General features: G+C 44.6%; 2 protein-coding genes across 2 annotated transcripts; both read left to right on the plus strand.

Annotated features, from left to right (window-relative positions):
- Positions 1-3,941: 3,941 nt before the first annotated feature.
- Positions 3,942-6,326, plus strand: LOC308315244 (transitional endoplasmic reticulum ATPase-like; the record flags this gene model as incomplete). The annotated part of the gene is made up of 1 exon (XM_080763121.1): positions 3,942-6,326. One exon carries the CDS (start codon positions 3,942-3,944, stop codon positions 6,324-6,326), a length of 2,385 nt encoding a protein of 794 aa, XP_080619247.1.
- Positions 6,327-9,750: 3,424 nt separating this feature from the next.
- Positions 9,751-12,171, plus strand: LOC308315243 (transitional endoplasmic reticulum ATPase-like; the record flags this gene model as incomplete). Its single annotated transcript, XM_080763120.1, has 1 exon — positions 9,751-12,171. One exon carries the CDS (start codon positions 9,751-9,753, stop codon positions 12,169-12,171), a length of 2,421 nt encoding a protein of 806 aa, XP_080619246.1.
- Positions 12,172-21,713: the final 9,542 nt, after the last annotated feature.

Raw genomic sequence — 21,713 nt, forward strand, 5'->3', positions numbered from 1 at the left:
TTCCTTTGGTTGTTATCTTGATTGTTCTTTATCTATTCTTACATCAGTATTTTCCTGCTTTTCAGTTTAGTTGCTAGAGTTTTACCTTACAAAAGGAAAACAATACAACAAAAGGAATAACATTGGAAATGTAATTTAAGCCCACAGACCTAGTAGATAGTAGATCTTTATTTGATGTACCGGTGAAATGAGTATAGATATGTATGTCTTTTTAAAATGTTTTTTTTTTTTTTTTAATTAGTGCACTAGAACAGACTATATTTACATCAATATGTCTGGGTCCCCACCTACTCACTCAGGGTTGACGTGTCACACCTGCAGTGATGGGTTAATGGGGGCACTCCCTTAGTATAAAAGTACAAACTTTTGTGTATGTTCACATGACCTGATGAAGATCAAATAGATCGAAACGTTGTCAGTATTTCAATAAAGAACATCTTTCTTATACCTGTGGTGTGCGGGCTCCATCCAATACCTACAATACATTCAACACGCACACACATACATTTCACTCATGCATACACGCACTACACTGCCTACTGATTTCCACACATCTGTTTGCTCCTGATTTGGTTTGATTTCTTAATTTTGATGACTTAAATTAATTAATATTTCATTTGAGTATATGTATTTTTGTTGTATACTTGGCACCCCTAGGCCAGGTCTATAACACAACACTATACAATCAATTCACATTCATCATGTGAACAATATATGTTCCTGTATGAGATGCAAAGATGAGGTCAATATATTCATTTATTTTATTTTATTATGTGATTACTTCACCTCGAATGAAATTCTGAATGTCCTATTTTCCTGGTCATAGATTTGAGGGAACGCTGCGCCCTCTTGTGGAGAATGGCTTGAACTGCATGCGATGTTTCATGTTCATCTATTCTCAATGGAGCTAAAGGTAAGTGAACTGTAGCCTCCTGGTAAAACCACTCTCCCTGCTGGACAACATTTAATTCTGCCACGAGCATTGAGTAGGCCAAGGGTTTACCCAGGTCCAGTTTGATCATGTTTAGATTTTTGTGATTTTGATTTCATACAATTTCTCTAATGCTCACATGGATATTAATGGGGGGTGAAACCTAGTAAAGGCCAAATAAGGATTTGCAATGTGTACGCTCATTGACATATAGTTTTTAAGTGCCAGAGAGATTGATTATGCTGCAGTACAAAGCATATTACTCACTACTCAGTAACAAAGTTAAATGAGACTATTTGACCTACATTTATTGTGTGTTGCACTTCAGAATTGAGTTGAGTAGGCCTAATAGTGACACACACATTACATTAGTGATACACACTTGAATTATTCTATTTTTTATGTATTATACGTTTATTGTAGCCTGGTCACTTGGTGGCATTGAGTGGGTCACAGGTGAGTGGACTTGTCTTAGAGAATATTATATAGGCTACAAACTACTCTGTCTATTTATTTACTACTATAGTCTGTATTAAATACTGATGTGATGCATAAAAAAGGTCAACAACGCCTGTACTGCCTAAGGAAATTGGCTAAGTTCAATAATAATAATAATAATACATTTTATTTATAAGGCGCCTTTCAGGGCACTCAAGGTCGCCGTACAGGTTAAAAACAGTACAAAAACACAGTTAAAAGCAGAACAAAAACACAGCTTGCAGCAGAAGACACAGGTCATGCAGGGTCATAGGCCTGCCTAAACAGGTGGGTTTTGAGGTGGGTTTGGAAAGTGGTGATAGAGTCCATGTTTCTGATGTCAGGGGGGAGGGAGTTCCAGAGGTGAGGGGCAGAGCGGCTGAAGGCTCTTGACCCCATGGTGGACAGACGGGCTGGGAGGACTTTCAGGGTGAGGGAGGAGGCAGACCTGAGAGACCGGGTGGGGATGTTGACGTGGACAAGGTCAGACAGGTATGGGGGGGCGAGGTTATGGATGGCCTTGAAAGTATGGAGAAGGATCTTGTAGTCGATGCGTGATTTTATGGAGTTGGTGTAAAACAGGGGTGATGTGACTGATGACAGGGGTTCTGGTGATGATACGTGCTGCAGTGTTCTGGACCAGTTGGAGTTTATGGAGAAGTTTGTGGGGGAGACCAAAAAGAAGGGAATTACAGTAATCCAGACGGGACGTGACGAGAGCATGAACCAGGATTGCGGTACTGTGGGGAGTGAGTGAGGGGCGAAGGCGGTTGATGTTTCTGATGTGGAAGTAGGCAATGTAAGTAGGCACCTTTGTCAATGTCGACAAGACTGATGAAACTGTTTTACAGTGCCTACATCGAGTCCGTCATTTCTTTCTCCATTATCTGTTGGTATGGTAATCTCTGCATCAGAGACAAAATTCCCTAAGGAAAATTGTAAAAGTGGCCTCTAAAATCATTGGCTCACAAATGAACGGCCTAGACCAGATCTTTAAGAAACAGGTACTTAACAAAGCCCTGTGTATCCGATCTGATGCTGCTCACCCACTATACGGAGAGTACATCCTTCTCCCATCAGGCCTTCGCTTGCGAGCCCCCTGTGCCACAAAAAACAGGCACAAACATTCCTTTGTCACACACTGAATGCTGCTGTGGGTGTGGGTAGATCGAGGATATAACCTTATGATAAGCACTTTTTTACTTTTTACTGTTTTATCTCGTGCCTATGTCTATGCCCATGCACTTTTATGACCTATCGCATAGCACTTTAACGCCTGCACTTTAATGGTTGTGTGCACCTATTGTACTCTGGTATCCGCTATGTGAACTGTTTGTTTGTTTGTACTGTTTCATTAATTGTTTAAAGTACTGTCTATGCTGCAACCCAATTTGCCCTTCGGGGACACTAAATAAACTTGAACCTTGAACCTATTGATTTGTCAGTCATTTAAAACCTTCATTCACTGTCTGCGTCTGGTGGCTGGTGTCCGGACAAACTATATGCATCCGTTAAATCAGTGGTTCTCGAAGTGAGGTCTGGGCACCCCCAGGGCCCAGGGGTCCTTGAAAGGGTTCCAGGTGTTCCCCAGCAAAATCAATTATAGGAACCAAATGGAACCGTACATGTTTGTAACTACATGACAGCTGTACAAAATGGAACCAACTGTAAATCAACCAATGGACATTATGTCTCATCCAGGATGTGTAATTATGCTCTGCTGGAGAACACGCACACAGGCTATACATTGGCATGCATTTACTACACATTTCTGTGGCCCACTTACAGTGAATGGGTTCAACCTGCAGTGGAAACAGCAGAGAAATCCTCCAGATTGGCACACAACCACTGGCAGTGATGTACCATTAATGTTGTTAACTTCTCGTTATCATTAGAAATGTTTTAATGTGACTTATTTATTATGAACTTAAATTTGTAATCGTGACAGTACTCGGTATCATTGCCATTTAGATAGAAATGTGTGCAGATGAGAAAACCCCGCGTCCAAGCTCACTATGACAGTGGTTCCCCAGGGGGTCCCCAGCTAAATCATTACATAGTTTGGAACCAAATGGACCCTTATGAATCTCTGAGAGTGTACCAAACGGACCCCCATTTGAACACTGACTTCAATTAACATTGATTTTACAACATAAATCGGGGGTCCCAGAGTTAGAAATGCCATTAAATGGGGGTCCGTAGACGAATCCATGCCAAACTGGGGGGTCCTTGAAATTAAACGGGTTGAGAATCTCTGGCATATCTTTTCAAATGGGGGTCCGCGGGCTAATTAGTGTCAATTTGGGGGTCCTTGAAATTAAAAGATTTGGGCTACAGTATGCCAATTCTGGACATACTGTCACGACATACTGTATGGACACGCTGCTGGCATACAGTTTGTGTGACGTGTGACGTGTTTTGTGTGACGACACCTGGGATGTGATATAGCCACGCGGACAGTATTTGCAGGCAAATTTAGTTATATTTATAGATATTTAAATAAATATATACAATATAATTCAGGTGTATGACCATGGCCTTGGGAGGGGGAGCTGACAATGATTATCTTTCCACTGCCATTCTGAAACAGAAGATAAGACCCAACAGACTTATCGTTGATGAAACGGTCAATTCAGACAATAGCGTGGTCTCTCTCTCGCAGGCCAAAATGGATGAGCTGCAGCTGTTCCGCGGAGACACTGTGCTAATGAAGGGGAAGAAAAGGAGGGAGACTGTTTGCATTGTTCTCTCTGAAGACACCTGTTCTGATGAAAAGGTCCGTATGAACAGGGTTGTCCGCAGCAATCTGAGGGTCCGTCTGGGGGATGTCATCAGCATTCATCCGGTTCCTGATGTGAAATATGGCAAAAGAATCCATGTGCTCCCAATAGATGACACTGTAGAGGGCATCACTGGAGACCTGTTTGAGGTCTACCTCAAGCCATACTTCCTTGATGCTTTCAGACCAATTCGCAAAGGCGACATCTTCCTGGTCCGGGGTGGCATGCGTGCTGTGGAGTTCAAAGTGGTAGAGACTCAGCCCTCCCCCTACTGCATTGTGGCCCAGGAAACAGTCATCCATTGTGAAGGGGTACCCATCAAGAGAGAGGATGAGGAGGAGTCCCTGAATGAGGTTGGCTATGATGACATTGGAGGAGTGAGGAAGCAGCTTGCGCTGATCAAAGAGATGGTGGAGCTACCTCTTAGACACCCTGCGTTGTTCAAGGCAATTGGAGTCAAGCCACCACGTGGTATCCTACTGTATGGACCCCCTGGAACAGGAAAGACCCTGCTGGCTAGAGCTGTAGCAAATGAAACTGGAGCCTTCTTCTTCCTTATCAATGGTCCTGAAATCATGAGTAAGATGGCTGGAGAAAGTGAGAGTAACTTGAGAAAGGCCTTTGAGGAAGCAGAGAAGAATGCCCCAGCCATCATCTTCATTGATGAGCTTGATTCCATCGCCCCCAAGAGAGAGAAGACTCAGGGAGAAATTGAGAGGCGTATCGTGTCTCAGCTTCTCACCCTGATGGATGGTCTGAAGCAGAGAACTCATGTCATCGTCATGGCTGCCACCAACAGGCCCAACAGCATTGACACAGCTCTTAGGAGATATGGGCGTTTTGATAAGGAGGTGGACATTGGAATCCCTGATGCAACAGGCAGACTGGAGATCCTCCAGATTCACACCAAGAACATGAAGCTGGCTGATGATGTTGACATTGAACGGGTGGCCAATGAGACCCATGGGCACGTGGGTGCAGATCTTGCTGCTCTTTGCTCTGAAGCAGCTCTGCAGGCCATCAGAAAGAAGATGGACCTGATTGACCTGGAGGATGACACCATTGACGCCGAAGTCTTAAACTCGTTGGCTGTCACCATGGAAGACTTTAAATTTGCCATGGGTCAGAGCAACCCATCAGCACTGAGGGAGACAGTGGTCGAAGTTCCCAACGTCAGCTGGGAAGACATTGGAGGTCTGGTTGATGTCAAGAGGGAGCTGCAGGAGCTGGTACAGTATCCAGTGGAACACCCAGAGAAGTTCCTGAAGTTTGGCATGACCCCGTCAAAGGGTGTGCTGTTCTACGGACCACCCGGTTGTGGTAAGACCCTGCTGGCCAAGGCCATTGCTAACGAATGCCAGGCTAACTTCATCTCCATCAAAGGACCTGAGTTGCTCACTATGTGGTTCGGCGAGTCTGAGGCCAACGTGAGAGAGATCTTTGACAAGGCTCGCCAGGCGGCCCCTTGTGTGCTGTTCTTCGATGAGCTGGACTCAGTAGCCAAGTCACGGGGTGGCAGCGCTGGAGATGCTGGTGGTGCAGCAGATCGTGTCATCAACCAGATGCTCACGGAGATGGACGGCATGAACAGCAAGAAGAACGTCTTCATCATTGGAGCCACCAACAGACCTGACATCATCGACCCCGCCATCCTGAGACCTGGCCGTCTGGACCAGCTCATCTACATCCCCCTGCCCGACGAGAAGAGCAGGATCAATATTCTCAAGGCCACCCTTCGCAAGAGCCCCATCAGCAAGGATGTGGACATTGACTTCCTGGCCAAGATGACCAATGGCTTCTCTGGAGCTGATCTCACAGAGATCTGCCAGCGGGCGTGTAAGCTGGCCATCAGAGAGAGCATTGAGAATGACATTCGCAGAGAGAAGCAGAGGGAGACATACCCTTCAGCTATGGAAGTAGACCGAGACCCCGTGCCTGAGCTCAGGAAGGACCACTTTGAAGAGGCTATGCGCTTTGCTCGTCGTTCTGTCAGTGACAACGACGTCCGCAAATATGAAATGTTCTCACAGACGCTGCAGCAGAGCCGTGGTTTCGGCTCCTTCAAGTTCCCCACCAGGGCTACAGGGGGCAGCGGCCCTCTTTTCAACGAAGATAACGATGACAACCTTTATGGATAAACACTGCTGCACAATGGCAAGCAAGTACTGTCTCCCCCTTCTCCACTCCTTCCATTGGCTCCCAGTTGCTGCCCGTTCAGTGTACAAAACTCTGATGTTGGCCTACAACGCAACCAAAAGCAACCCTAGTACCTTCAAAGTCTGATCCAACCCTACAACCCCTCCCGCTCACTCGGATCAGCTAACACAGGGAAGCTGTCTGAACCTTACCTAAAACATCGAGGACAACACTCCACATGTCCCAGACTCTTCTTCCTTCTTGGGGAACAACTCCCCATTGCAGTTAAAACTGTAGATTCACTCCCGACTTTCTGCCGCAATCTGAGGACTCACCGCTTCAGACTCCACCTTTGCCGGCATTTGACCTAGCTTTGACGACCATGTACACTTATTTTTAAAATGTAATTGTGATAGCATGTTATGGTATCCCATGGGTTCTATAGTTTCAGTGTACAGATAGATAGCTTTGATTGTTATACTTTTAGTTAGTTAGTTACTGATGCTAGCTAGGTTCATGGTTTACCTGTGATCCTAGTTTACTGAGGCACTATACTGCCTACATTTGATGTATGTGATACTGATACCTTGCAGTTACTTGTACATCGCTTTGGATGAAGAGTGTCTGCTAAATTCCTAAATGTTTTAAATTGTAGATGGGATACACGATCTAACCATTTTCTAACCATTTTTAGTACTTTGTGCTTGATCATGCTTCTTGCATGTGTTCCTTTTTTGTATTGATTTGATTTTGAGACTGCATTTATCCACTTAACCAATATTCATGCCTGTGTACCAAGATTTCTCATCTCTTGTAACAAAGTTTTTTTATTTAGTATTTTTTTAAATAGGGGTATCCAATTCATAAGAGGTAGTGAGTGTACTTTTCTTTCTGGATACCGTGCATTTATATAGTTTTTTTCACATTTGTTTTGCATTTTTCTATTATTATTATTCTTAGTGATCTTTTTGCTACACATGGTAGTTCTTTTTTAGAATGTTTTGAATGTTCCTGTACTTCAGTGATGCTCCAGCTTTTTAATGTCAAGGACCCCCACTTTGATCTGCATTAGACCACATACCCCCATTTGGTATTATTTATTTGTTTCTCTATAGAGCTCGATAGACAAAAGTAAAATCCTTAGTGTTAATTAACCTCACCCTGAGAGAGTGTACACACATAGAGCCATTTGGTTCCACTCTCTGAGTTACAGGCATCCCTATGGATCCATTATAACTATCAATAGCTCAGCTGGGGACCACATGGAGCGTCTCTTGAATACATGTATACTTTTCAGATATGTTTTAGATGGCCCTGGCCTTCATGGCTGCTATGTCCCCTGGCTGACAACCGGTGCTGATGATGTCACAGTACTGATGACAAAGAAGCTACAAACCTTGCAAAATACATTTGTTATGTTGAGCCTTCGACCTGGCGGAAGGCTTTGGACAGATAAGTTCAAATGGTGGTCATGTACATAGACATGAAGGCTAGATGGCTCAAGTCGGAGTCTCCGACGTAGTTCTCCCGGAGGCCATCTTGCTGCGTGTTCTATAGCTCAAACAAAAATACTCATAACTCGCTCAAATCTTGACGGATTTACAAATGGGTTGGTTTATTACAAACGTTATGAACGTGGCTATGATTCAGGATTATTAACACATTTTGTCCCTGCCCGTCTGAAGTTTTGCCATTGATGATGAACGGAGAAATGACGTCGCGCCAAACATGACATAAATTAAACATCGAAACATTAAACGCAATTGACATTGAATAATAAGGGACCACCTCATGTACCTTATTTAGCAATGTCAAATGTCCAACATAAATTGATGCACGATGACAAGAGCACCCCTCATTGATATCACACGGGCGTGCTTTTTTGTATGAACGTCATATAAAAGAATATAAGTATGCAGCGGTCTCTGGCGTTTATGACAAACCGTTTGAAAATTGGTTATGGTTACTTAAAATGCACATGCCCCATAGACACAATGTTATGAGTGAGTGAGCTGCACCGAAGTAAGCTGGCCACCACGTAGCGACGTCACTCTCCATTGGCCAGCAGAGCCATCTAGCCACTTTTTGTCAGTAGAAAGTACCAAAATCAATCAGTAAACTGGAATCAAGCACTCTTGACAACAGGTGCCTAACATCACAGAACCAACCTCATAAATTGTCATACAGGTACTTTGTGTCTATTTCACCACCGCACAATAGCCCTGGCAATGGTGAGTACAGTACATACAGTAAATAGGCAGACACACTGACTGACGTCATAGATGTGCGCATGTCTGTGTGTGTGTGCCCAGTGTGATTCCTGTTACTTGCTTTGGCCGGGCAAACACCCAACCCCCATCCAAACCATCCCCACCACCAGAATATTGTTCCTGTGCCATGACAGAAGATTACACCACCTGTATGCCGATAGAGCACTCACTATTTCCTAAAATATCTTGAATAGAACAAAGATTAGATTAGATTAGATGTCTTTATTATCCACAAGGGAAATTTGTTTTGCTCAAGTCAATGGTAAAATAGTCTCCCCATCAATATTTGACTAAAGAGAGCTGGCCTTTATAGTTCAAATGTATTAACAGAACACTTCATTTACTTTAGAAACATGAGATCTCTTATAATGATGGCACAGGGGAGGCTGTTCTACTTTCTGATGGTGAAAGAAAGCAACAGTAATGAGGCACTGATCTATTTTAGCAAACTATCATGACAATGTAACTGAGCTATGTGACTAAGATGCTCAAGTCGTCTGGAAAGACTGACTGCATGTGTTACTCGGGAACGATGCAAGTTCGGTGCATAGTGCATACCCAACTCGGGTATACGCAATACCCATTGTACCTGTTGTCAGAGTACCCCGTTGTACCCGTCTGTGTCTTTTTTATGCATATGTGGAGTTCTGTGTGAGGTATGCCCATATATGGAGACCAGGCCAGTCTATGATGTTAGCCATCATAATAATGACATCAGGGTACTCCATATAAGGGGATTTGTGGATTTATCAACATTTTGGGGAGATCTGCTGATTGGACCGACTTCCCAGTCAGAGTAGTCTGATTCGATGCCAAGTTTCAAGTAAATTAACTGTCAGTGATGTACCAATAATGGTTAGGTTATACCATTTGAACTGTTTTGTCAGGAAGATGGAATCTAAATTCATATCCAGTGCCATATAAGAGAGAAATATGTGCAGATGTTAACGTCCAGTGTCCAAGCTGATTCAAGACACTCATAGGTGAATACGTGGCATTATTCAACGAGCGTAGCAACGGTTTGTGTTGTGTGTGACCAATAGACCATAGCTCTGGTATATATACATATATAAATCAGCTAATGTTAGACCAAGAGCTTGAAGGATTAAGGTATTGCTTCTTTATTAGTTAAATATATTAATCTAGGTGGTTGACCATGGCCTCAGTAGGGGAATCCAATGATGATCATCTTTCCACTGCCATTCTAAAAAGGAAGAACAGGCCCAATAGACTGGTCGCTGATGACTGTGTCAATGATGACAATAGTGTGGTCTATGTCTCTCAGTCCAAGATGGATGAGCTGGGCATGTTCAGAGGAGACACAGTGCTGCTGAAGGGGAAGAAAAGGAGAGAGACTGTTGCGATAGTTCTTAATGGGGAAAACTGTTCTGATGAAAAGGTTTGCATGAACAGGGTTGTCCGCAACAATCTGAGGGTCCGTCTGGGTGATATCATCAGCATGCATGCGATTCCTGATGTGAAATATGGACAGCGAATCCATGTTCTCCCAATAGATGACACAGTAGCAGGGATTACTGGAGATCTGTTTGAGCCCTACCTCAAGCCTTACTTCGAACAGGCTTACAGGCCCATTCATAAAGGCGACATCTTTCTGGTCAGGGGTGGCATGCGTGCTGTGGAGTTCAAAGTAATTGAGACTGATCCCTCCCCCTGCTGCATTGTTGCACAGGAAACAGCCATCCACTGTGAAGGGGAACCCATCAAGAGAGATGATGAGGAGGAGTCCCTGAATGAGGTTGGCTATGATGACATTGGAGGAGTGAGGAAGCAGCTTGCGCTGATCAAAGAGATGGTGGAGCTGCCTCTTAGACACCCTGCGTTGTTCAAGGCAATTGGAGTCAAGCCACCACGTGGTATCCTACTGTATGGACCCCCTGGAACAGGAAAGACCCTGCTGGCTAGAGCTGTAGCAAATGAAACTGGAGCCTTCTTCTTCCTTATAAATGGCCCTGAAATCATGAGTAAGATGGCTGGAGAAAGTGAGAGTAACTTGAGAAAGGCCTTTGAGGAAGCAGAGAAGAATGCCCCAGCCATCATCTTCATTGATGAGCTTGATTCCATCGCCCCCAAGAGAGACAAGACTCACGGAGAAGTGGAGAGACGCATCGTATCTCAGCTTCTCACCCTGATGGATGGTCTGAAGCAGAGAACTCATGTCATTGTCATGGCTGCCACCAACAGGCCCAACAGCATTGACACAGCTCTTAGGAGATATGGGCGTTTTGATAAGGAGGTGGACATTGGAATCCCTGATGCAACAGGCAGACTGGAGATCCTCCAGATTCACACCAAGAACATGAAGCTGGCTGATGATGTTGACATTGAACGGGTGGCCAATGAGACCCATGGGCACGTGGGTGCAGATCTGGCTGCTCTTTGCTCTGAAGCAGCTCTGCAGGCCATCAGAAAGAAGATGGACCTGATTGACCTGGAGGATGACACCATTGATGCTGAACTCCTGAACTCCCTTTGTGTCACCATGGATGACTTCAAATGGGCACTGACCCAGAGCAACCCATCAGCACTGAGGGAGACAGTGGTCGAAGTTCCCAACGTCAGCTGGGAAGACATTGGAGGTCTGGCTGATGTCAAGAGGGAGCTGCAGGAGCTGGTACAGTATCCAGTGGAACACCCAGACAAGTTCCTAAAGTTTGGCATGACTCCATCAAAGGGTGTGCTGTTCTACGGACCACCCGGTTGTGGTAAGACCCTGCTGGCCAAGGCCATTGCTAACGAATGCCAGGCTAACTTCATCTCCATCAAAGGACCTGAGTTGCTCACTATGTGGTTCGGCGAGTCTGAGGCCAACGTGAGAGAGATCTTTGACAAGGCTCGCCAGGCGGCCCCTTGTGTCCTGTTCTTCGATGAGCTGGACTCAGTAGCCAAGGCACGCGGTGGCAGCGCTGGAGATGCTGGTGGTGCAGCAGATCGTGTCATCAACCAGATGCTCACGGAGATGGACGGCATGAACAGCAAGAAGAACGTCTTCATCATTGGAGCCACCAACAGACCTGACATCATTGACCCCGCCATCCTGAGACCTGGCCGTCTGGACCAGCTCATCTACATCCCCCTGCCCGACGAGAAGAGCAGGATCAACATCTTCAAGGCCACCCTTCGTAAGAGCCCCATCAGCAAGGATGTGGACATCGACTTCCTGGCCAAGATGACCAACGGCTTCTCAGGAGCTGACCTCACAGAGATCTGCCAGCGGGCGTGTAAGCTGGCCATCAGAGAGAACATTGAGAATGAGATTCGCAGAGAGAGGGAGAGGGAGACCCACCCATCAGCTATGGAAGTAGAGGACAGCGACCCTGTGCCCGAGCTCAGGAAGGAGCACTTTGAAGAGGCCATGAGCTTTGCTCGTCGTTCCGTAAGTGACAATGACGTCCGCAAATATAGAATGTTCGCACAGACACTGCAGCAGAGTCGTGGTTTTGGCTCCTTCAGGTTTCCCTCCAGAGCCACAGAAGGCAGCGTTACAAACCAAGCATCAGGAGGTACTGGTACTGGCCAAGTTTATAATGAAGATAACAATGATGACCTTTATGCATAAAGCATACTGCCTGTACATGGCAGTATTTATTCACACCTGTCTCACCATATATAAAATATTCATACTTTTTATGACATCCCTCTAGTGGCAAAAGCATGTACAGTAGCTGTTTAGCTGATAAAAAGGGTATATGCACAATGTACCAGTAGCCATGTGGTTCATCAACTATGGTGGATGTTGCATCAAACACGTCGTCAAATAAAAAGCAATATCTTTTTAAAAGTGTAAAAGATGTAGAATAAATTAAAAAAGGTTCCTACTATTATCCGAAGGATAATTTAAAATGTTTAACAAAGCTTCTAGAATAACGCAACTATAGGCTCTAATAACGCAACTAGGCTAGAGTGATTTGTTTCTTTATAGTGTTTTTTTTTATCCCATGAGGCTTCTGGGTGATACAGAGAGGTAAAACACCTCTACAGAAAACACCCAGCAGTGGTTGAGCTTTTTTTTCCTTCTGACTACTAAGGTGATGCCTGTTGGGAACCTACGTACCGCTCCTGTTGTGCAATAAAGTGGATCGGTCAGTCTGTTATCCTCCCAAGCGCTCCTAACTTGGTGTTACAACATTATGGATGTTATATTATAATATATATCAGGGGTGGGCAACTTTGACCATAGAGAGGGCCACAATATTTCCACACTCACTCCAGTGGGGCCACATTGCATATTAATGTCGTAGCAAAAATAGCTGATCTACAAGCCCAAAATGTGCCGCACTGCGACGTGTTTTGAGCTTGTAGATCAGCTATTTTTGCTATATATTTGAATTGAAATCCTGAATATTTTCTTTTGCTATTTTTAAATTGGAATCCTGAAGTAAAATTTTGATCTGGATTTATTTAGTTATAGTTATGTTATAACTTTATGAATTAAATACAAATACATTGGACATAAAAAAAGAGAAGACAATAACATTGCAATACTATAGTAATTAACTGAAATCAATAAGTTGTCAATGTTCAGATATTAACCTGAGGGCCGCATTACGTGATGGTGGGGGTGGCATGTGTTCCCCCGAGCCGCCAGTTGCCCAGATATGGCATAGACACCAATCTGTCTACTGGCAAAATGTGGAACTGCAGCACTTTAATGGAGGTGGATGGACGTTCATGACGTCATGTGCGTCAGCCCGGACCTAAAAGTTGAGGTCCGGAGGCTAGGCTAGGCTAAACTGTTATCAAGTGGGATTGTGGATCGGCTGTTTTGTCAGTAATAAAACCTTTAAAATGACATATTGGACATGAGGCAGACTTGCAGGTGAAGATACGTTTTTAATTAAGTTCCAGGCCTGGACAACATAGTGAGTAATAAAGAAAATAAAGAACTCAAAACAACTCAAACAACTTAACTGTGAACAGAGAGGTACTGGTGTCAACCTCTCCCCATGGCAGCACACTCTCTACTGAGCCATTTCCCCTCTATATAGACTCCTGACTCCACCCCTGGCTAAGCAGTCAGCGAATCACAACACAAGCAATCAGAGCTCTCTTCAGGCCATCAAGGCAGCTTCCCAACTACAGCATCTGCATAGATAAACACAAGTATATTAATTCACATGTCACAGCCGAATGTGCACCTTCTGTGGGACTGAGAATCAACCTGTTACACATACCATACAGAAACAATACAATGAACATGTATTGTAGAACAGCATATATTAGTCTGACAGAGGCTGCTCTGTCACATAAACTTCCGCTCGCTCGAGCCATTGAGTTATAATTATACTTCCGGCAGTCTTCCGGGTGCTTCAAAACGCCACTGAGAAACTTCTATTGAAATGAATAGCCTTTTCCCTGAGTGACGGACACAGATAGACTACTGTATGTCTGGCTGACGCAACACACCGGCTTCACGGATTGGCCAGAGGCGTCACATGACGTTTGTACCACTATAGATATATGTAGAGATAGCGTGTGGTTGACAGAACTGCATTCTGGGACAGAGACGGAGAGACATAACTACATTGTGGGACAGAGAAGCAAGAACAACCTGACGTTAGAATGATCGGCTGGACCGTCCGTCTGAAAGGAGGAGCAGAGAGATGTCACCATGCAGCAGTGGTGCTGCAGGACAAGCTGTACTGCTTTGGAGGAGACAGTGATCCCATTGATGTTCACGTCTTCAACACAGTGTCTTTATGCTGGAGGAAGCTGACCCCAGGAAGAGGAGGAGGACGCCACCTAGAGGTTCCATCCAGGCGCTCTGGCCACACAGCTGTGCTGGTTGAAGATATAGTCTACATCTGGGGAGGGAGACCTTACTGCAATGTGCTTTATGCATTTGGTGTTGACGCCTACAGATGGTTCAAACCCAGGGTTTCTGGCATTGTTCCAGAGGAGAGGTACAACCACTCAGCCTGTGTGTTGGAGAAGGTCATGTTTATACATGGAGGATTCACCATGCTGACTGGATGGACTACTGACATTTACAAGTTGGACACCAGCACAATGGTCTGGACTTTAATTAACACCAGAGGAACTCAACCTACTACATACTTTTACTCTGCCACCATCATCGGGACAAAGATGTTTGTATTTGGGGACTATGGGGACCAGTACGACCTCCTCAGAGTGTTTGACACAGAGACCAACCTCTGGCTGAGAACACCATCCCCACAGCCTCATCCAGAAGCACGCCGCTGCTATCATTCAGCATTTACCTACAATGGAGAGATGTACATATTTGGTGGCTGGGACAATAATGATGTGTGGAAATTCAGTCCAGAGACCTTCTCTTGGAAGAAGCCCTGGGTTGAGCCCAAGGGAAAGGTCCGGGTCCGAGATGCGACATATGCTGCTGCATGCTGCATGGTGGGAGATCGTACCTTCCTCTTTGGAGGAAACACCAACCCTGATGACCTGTATGTCTTAGACTTCAATCCTAGCCTCAAGACATTATGTAAGCTAGCAGTTATTCAGTACGGTCTGGAGCAGTCGGAGCTCACACACGACATCAGGTGGGAACTGGCAGCCATGACAACCAACAATACAACCCGACGACGCCTACGATAAAGAAGGAAATATAAATACTAAAAATCACACCCGTGTGAAGTGAGGGGTGCTAATATATTAAAGTCTAACTCAGTCATGTTGATTAGGTGATGTAAAACAAACGGTGCCAACACAAACATTAAACGCCATTAACAAGAAAGTGACAATATGACGTAAACGACACATTATGGCGTAAATGTTCCCTTCATTGTCAATGCGTTTACTAAACAAACTTTGAACGGAAGGCCTTTTCGTGTCGAACTGTTGTTTGACACACACAGATGTGATTTTCTTTTTTTTTGAGGGGCACCGGCCCCTCCTATGCCATGCAGCTTTGTGTGTTTGTGTGTCTGTGGGCGGCTGTGGCTCAGCAGGTAGAGCAGGTCGTCCAATGATCCGTGGGTCGGCAGTTCGAATCCCGGCTCCTCCTGTCTACATGTCCTTGGGCAAGACACTGAACCCTACATTGCCTCCAATGGATTGTTCGGTGTGAGCTCGCCACCATTGGTGTGTGAATGTGGGGAGTGAGGACGCTGGCGTCGACTGTTCGCCGCTTCACCTCCCAATGTATGAATGAATGAACCATTGTAAAGCGCTTTGAGCACTGAGCTATAAAAATGCAATTCATTATTATTATTATTATTTTCACAGTGATGATTTGATTGGTTGAGCACGGAATGTCACATCACATTCATTCCGCTCTTAAAATCACACATCACATTATGATGAGTGTGATCTTTCTTTTTCGGTTATGGAAGGTAAAAAGGAATAAAGTGTCCTTTAGTTACAGTCAGTCTGTCACCGTATCAAGATAATAGTCCTGTCCAGTACCAAGAGATAAAAAGTGTCCATGTTTATCCTGATTTCTTTTTTGTTTTCCATTTTTTTTTATTGGAATCCTGAAGTTACTTTTTTTTTTTTTTTTCAAATGCATTTAGTTATAGTTATGTTAACCTTATGAATGAAATACAAATACATTGGACATAAAGAAAACTAGACAATAACCTTTTAATACTAGTAATTAGCTGAAATCAATAATATATCAATGTTCGGATATTAACCCGAGGGCCGCATTACATGCTGGTGAGGGCCGCATGTGGCCCCCGGGCCGGCAGTTGCCCATGTATGGTCTATAGGTATAGTCTACTATGGCCTAGGAAGGGGCGGCCTTAGGAATCTGGAGGCCCGTTTCAAGACCAAATCAAGACCACCGGAGAGACGGGTGGCAGCCGGAAATTAGACGGCACCCGGGAGCAGTATGGGTTGGCGCCCCAGCCTGTGTCTTCCGTGAGGAAGAAGCCTAACAAACCCACGGTGAGGCCTTTAGGAGGGCCATGCAAGCCTCAAGCGGAGCCTGCGGCACCACCAAGGGCAAGGTGGAGCCTGCGGAACCGTTGCGGCTTGAGAATCCACCATTCCTGAATGAAGTGCCTGGTGCTGGGAGTCTGGTGCAACGCACAGGGCCTGACCTGGTGAGAGCAGGAGTGGACCTTGTGAGACGTAGGAGGGGCCCGGACAGGTGTCAACCCACAGAGCCTAGTCCTTCCATGTGCCAGAATGGTACCTCCCAGTCCCGGCAGAGTAGTTCAGGAGGAACGGATTGTGTGGCCCTGGTTTTTCCCTAATGGGACTTATCGAGGGTAGCTACTGGGACGTAAGTCGGGACTTGATCACTCCCGGCTGGGTCACCTGAGTGAGGGGTATGATGTTGCGAGACCCGAAACCCCGATGACCTTGGGATACATCACTGAGGATACGTCCCAGGTGCATCCATTTATGTATGTATTTTGTTATAGGCCCCCATATACCTATGACATAATTATTTTGTTGATACAGCCATATATATTGATACGAATAGTTTGACTGTTCAATATCACACGCAGCCATTACTCTCGACAATTAGCAACAACACCTTTCCTCATCCTGTCGTCCCTTCACAATTAAAGTGTCTCCCCTTTACCTCCCAATGCTGCACATTTTACCATGTTATTTACACAAAATAGGTGTAACTTTACTAACTTAACATTAACATTGTGGGAGAGAGCAAGGCAGTGAGTGAGCGAGAGAGAGGTCCAAGAGTGGCGGGGCTTGACTGAGGGGACTTCAGTGCATATTGTACTTACTTACGTATGTAAGCACAATGCAAGGAAGGAGTGCATTCGCCATGTATCTGAAGGAAGCCTGATCTAACCACTCTTAGATTTTCTCCAGTTTATCCCAGAGTTTAAGTTTACCCTATTGTTTTAGGATTTGTTTATATAGCCTTATTAGGCTTTGTTTAGGGTTAATTCACCCCATGGCTATTGGCTCCTCAATTAGCCAGTGGCAGGTTTTATGACTAGCTTGTGCATGGCTTCCTGTGAGGTTTAGGTTTAGCGTTGGGATATAGGTTTACGTATTTGGTCTATTCTTTAAAATTAGATATTTTTTGAGTTAGTTGAGTTTTTACTGTTTCCATTTTAAAAAGAAAAAAAACCCCCCAGGCTCTTCTAATTACTTGCGCAAGCAGAGCGCGCAAGTAATCATTTCGCTTGGTCTCTTCGAAGTGAAGCCAAGTTTTCTTCAACCGTAAGTCTGTGCCTGGTTTGCTGGGACTAGTTACAAGTTACAAGTTACAACATTACGTCATATACACACCATGTACTCTGGTCCCAGTTCTCAACGATGACGTAATGTTGTAACTGGTCCCAGCAAACCAGGCACAAACCTACGGTTGAAAAAAACTTGGCTTCACTTTTTGGAACCAAGTAACCACAGTATACTGCTAATCAAATTACAACTACATACTCTGTATGTAGTTGTAATGTGTGTTCAGCATAGTTGCGTTGCGGTGGAGATTTATTAGAACTCTAGTCGTTAGACTATCTTTAGCCTTGTAGGCATATTTATTTATTCAAACAAGCGGCAATGATATGGCTGTGTTGCCGCTCTGCTCTGTAGTATCAGAATAACAACATCATACCGGAACAGGTAGTTCTGTAGGTGACAGAGGTATAGTCAGTGACGTCACGTTCAGGACGCACTGCAGATAACATTGCCCTCTGTAGGACACAAGAAGTAGGGGCGCACATAATGCTATACTTAACACCCCCACTCGATCTTAGCTTATTGTGGTACAGAACATACATCATACATTACATCATTTTGACAGAAAATAAAACAAAAACACTTTTTGGCACATTATACTCTTGTACTTTAAGTACCAAACAAATACTGAGCGAACTTTTTCAGTTGTAGCTTAGTGGCTGGTTTTGTCATCAAGTCAGCAATCATGTTGTCAGTAGGACAATAATCCAAACATATTCTCCCACTATTCACAGTTTCTCTTATGAAATGATATTTGATATCAATATGTTTACACCTTTGTCGGTTTACTGGATTCCTAGCTAGTGCAATAGCTCCTTGGTTGTCATCATAAACCTTGGTTTGTGCATACTGACACTTATCAATACCCTTGAGTAGCTGCTGCAAATACATACACTCCTGTATGGCCGACGCTAAGGCCATGTATTCTGCTTCGCAGGTAGAAAGTGCAACAGTTGGTTGTTTTCTGCTTTTCCATGAAATGAGAGCACTCTTCTCGCTTAGACTGGCACAGTACCCTGTGGTGCTACGTCTGTCTGTGACCTCAGATGCCCAGTCAGCATCACTGTGGACTATTAAGCCTAGTTCACCTGTGTCATCCTTTTTGAAACATAACCCACGGTCTGTTGTACCTTTAAGATACCTGAACACGTGTTTTACAGTGCTCCAATGCTCTTCACTTGGTTCAGCAAAATGCTGGGAAAGTTTACTGACCACATAACTTAGATCTGGTCTAGTGCAGGTAGCCAAATAGATTAAACTTCCAACTGCCTCTCTATATATCCTCGGGTCTTCCATATTTTCAGCATTTTCTGTGTATTCGAGTTTTGACTCGCATGGGGTCTCTCTAACCTTACAATCTTGCATCCCAAATCTGGAGAGGATTTTGTCCACATATCTGTGCTGTGACATTGTGACTTGACCTTCTGACTGTTTAAAATCTATCCCTAGAAAATAGTTTAATTTCCCCAGGTCTTTCATTTTAAACCTCTCAGTGAGCATCACTTTGACATTTTTCACAACCTCCTCATTGTTAGCAGCAATTATCAGATCGTCAACCCATACAATCAGAATCACTTTTTCATTTTCTTTTTCCCTTGTGTATTGACAGTTATCAGCAGGATTTTGTTCAAAACCTTTTTCAGTGAGATATGCATGCAACAGAGAATTCCAGTTTCGGCCTGACTGCTTGAGACCATATAAAGACTTCTGTAATTTGCATACTAGCTTCTCTCCAGTTTTTGACTTTTTCTCATAACCTTCAGGTTGTTCGAGATAAATCTCACAATCAATAGGTGCGTGTAGGTATGCGGTTTTCACATCCATTTGATGTAAAACTAAATCTTCCTGCACTGCCTTTTGCATAACTACTCTGACAGTTGTCATGTCAGCAGTAGGTGAGAATGTTTCCTCATAATCGATACCGTATTTCTGGCTGTAACCTTTTGCAACAAATCTTGCTTTATACCTGTCTGACCCATCTGTTTCACTCTTGAGTGTATACACCCACCTACCCCCCACTGCCTTTTTGCCTGGTGGCAACTGGGTGATTTTGAATGTATCATTCTCTTTTAGTGACTGCATTTCGTCATTCATTGCATTTATCCACTGCCGTGAATTGTTTGACTGTATAGCACCCTGGTAATTTTGTGGTATGTTGCAAACTGCCCTATAACATGAGTCTACACAAGTTACCAGTCTGTCTGCTGTGTCTTCAGTGTCATAATCCTGTAAGTGCACAGGCCTTCTCCTAGCTCTAGGTGGGTTCTTTCTACCCTGACCCTCAGCGCTAGGCTGTTCACCTTCAACCCCAGAAACATCATCTTGAACACTTTGACCTGATGCATTTCCCATTTTCTCATCATCATTTTCCTCATTGTCAAGGACCCTGGGGTGTACCTCTCTGTCCTGACATTCAATGTGTGGTCCATGTGTCTGTGTTTCCTTTTCGTTGACTGTCTTGTTTGAGAATTTCACTAACCTGTGTTTTTGAACCTTTTCCGCGTCTGCATAATACACAAGATAAGCTGGGCTGTTCTTGTCGTACCCAATGAAACGACCCTGCTCACATCTGGGATCTAGCTTCCCTTTCTCTTGTGTGTATGCAAAACACACAGATCCAAATTTCTGAAGTTTGGACATGTCTGGCTTCTTGCCTGTGAGCATCTCATAAGGGGTTCTCTTTGTGCGTCTACTGTAACACCTGTTTCGCACATAGGCGGCTGTCTGTACAGCATAATTCCACATTTTGTCTGGTAGTTTACTGTCAAAGAGCATACACCTTCCCATCTCATAGAGGGTTCTCCAACCTCTCTCTGCCGTGCCGTTTTGGTGAGGTGAATAGGGTGCAGATGTCTCATGCTTAATCCTATTTTTGGTTAACAGTGCTTTGAATTCCCTGTTTGTAAATTCGGTACCGTTATCAGAACGTAAACACTTAACTTCTCCGAAAGGGGCGGAGTCTGCTAAGAACCTCTCTGTGGCATGTACTGCATCACTTTTGGATTTTAGAAAGTATACCGTCATGGCACCTGAATAATCGTCTGTAAAAGACTGTGCATATTTGTGACCTTCTAAACTTGGGGTTCTCATGGGACCAGCTAAATCAGTGTGGACCAGCTGTAAGGGCACTGTAGCCTTTCTGTCTGGCTCTCTATTCCTTGTCTGTGTGAATTTTCCCTTGGCACATATTTCACACAGTTGCGCTGGCCTGACTGCACTGCCTCTGATCTCCATGCCTTTTACCACACCCATTAACTTTTGTACATCCTCATAATTGCAATGACCCAATATTTCATGCCAGGTTTGCATGTCGTGGCACATATTGCATTTATCAACATTTTTCTGAACAGTTGGCAAGTAAAACAGATTACCATTCTCATAGAAGTCAAACCTGTCCCCCTTCTTGGCGATCATGTGGCTGTCCCCCTTCTTGAATGTCACTGTTGCTCCTCCGTTCGTTGCTCTTGCCACTGAGAAGATGTCGTGTGGATAGGTTGGCATGTACAGTGCCTCCTGTAGCTGCGCTCTTTGTTGTCGTCCCTCGCTGTCTAGCAGGTAAATCAGCGCCGTCCCTCTGCGTTGCGCCATCCCGCTGCACTTGGTCCCATCCGCCAGCTCGATAGAATGGGTGTCGGGCTGGAATGTGTCATCGAAGCTCTTGAACTTGGCGATATCGTTCACAATATGAGATGTTGCTCCGGCGTCCACCATTATCCCTTTCTTCTTTACGTTGGCTGATGGCCTCTCGCCTTCTTCATGTTTGGCCATGAAACACTGATCCCCGTCGTCGATGTCCTCCTCTTCTTCTGCAACCTTTCTGGCTCCGTCCTGTCCCTTCTTCCTGCATAGAGACTCTGCGTGTGTGTTGCTCTTGCAGTGACTGCACCACACTTTTTGGGTACACCTGGTTCTGATGTGTCCTTTTCCTCCACACTTGTAACACGTCAGAGTGGCTTCACCTTC

Source organism: Protomyctophum bolini, assembly GCF_963924005.1.
Source record: "Protomyctophum bolini genome assembly, chromosome: 5".
In the NCBI taxonomy this organism is placed as follows: Eukaryota; Metazoa; Chordata; class Actinopteri; order Myctophiformes; family Myctophidae; genus Protomyctophum; species Protomyctophum bolini.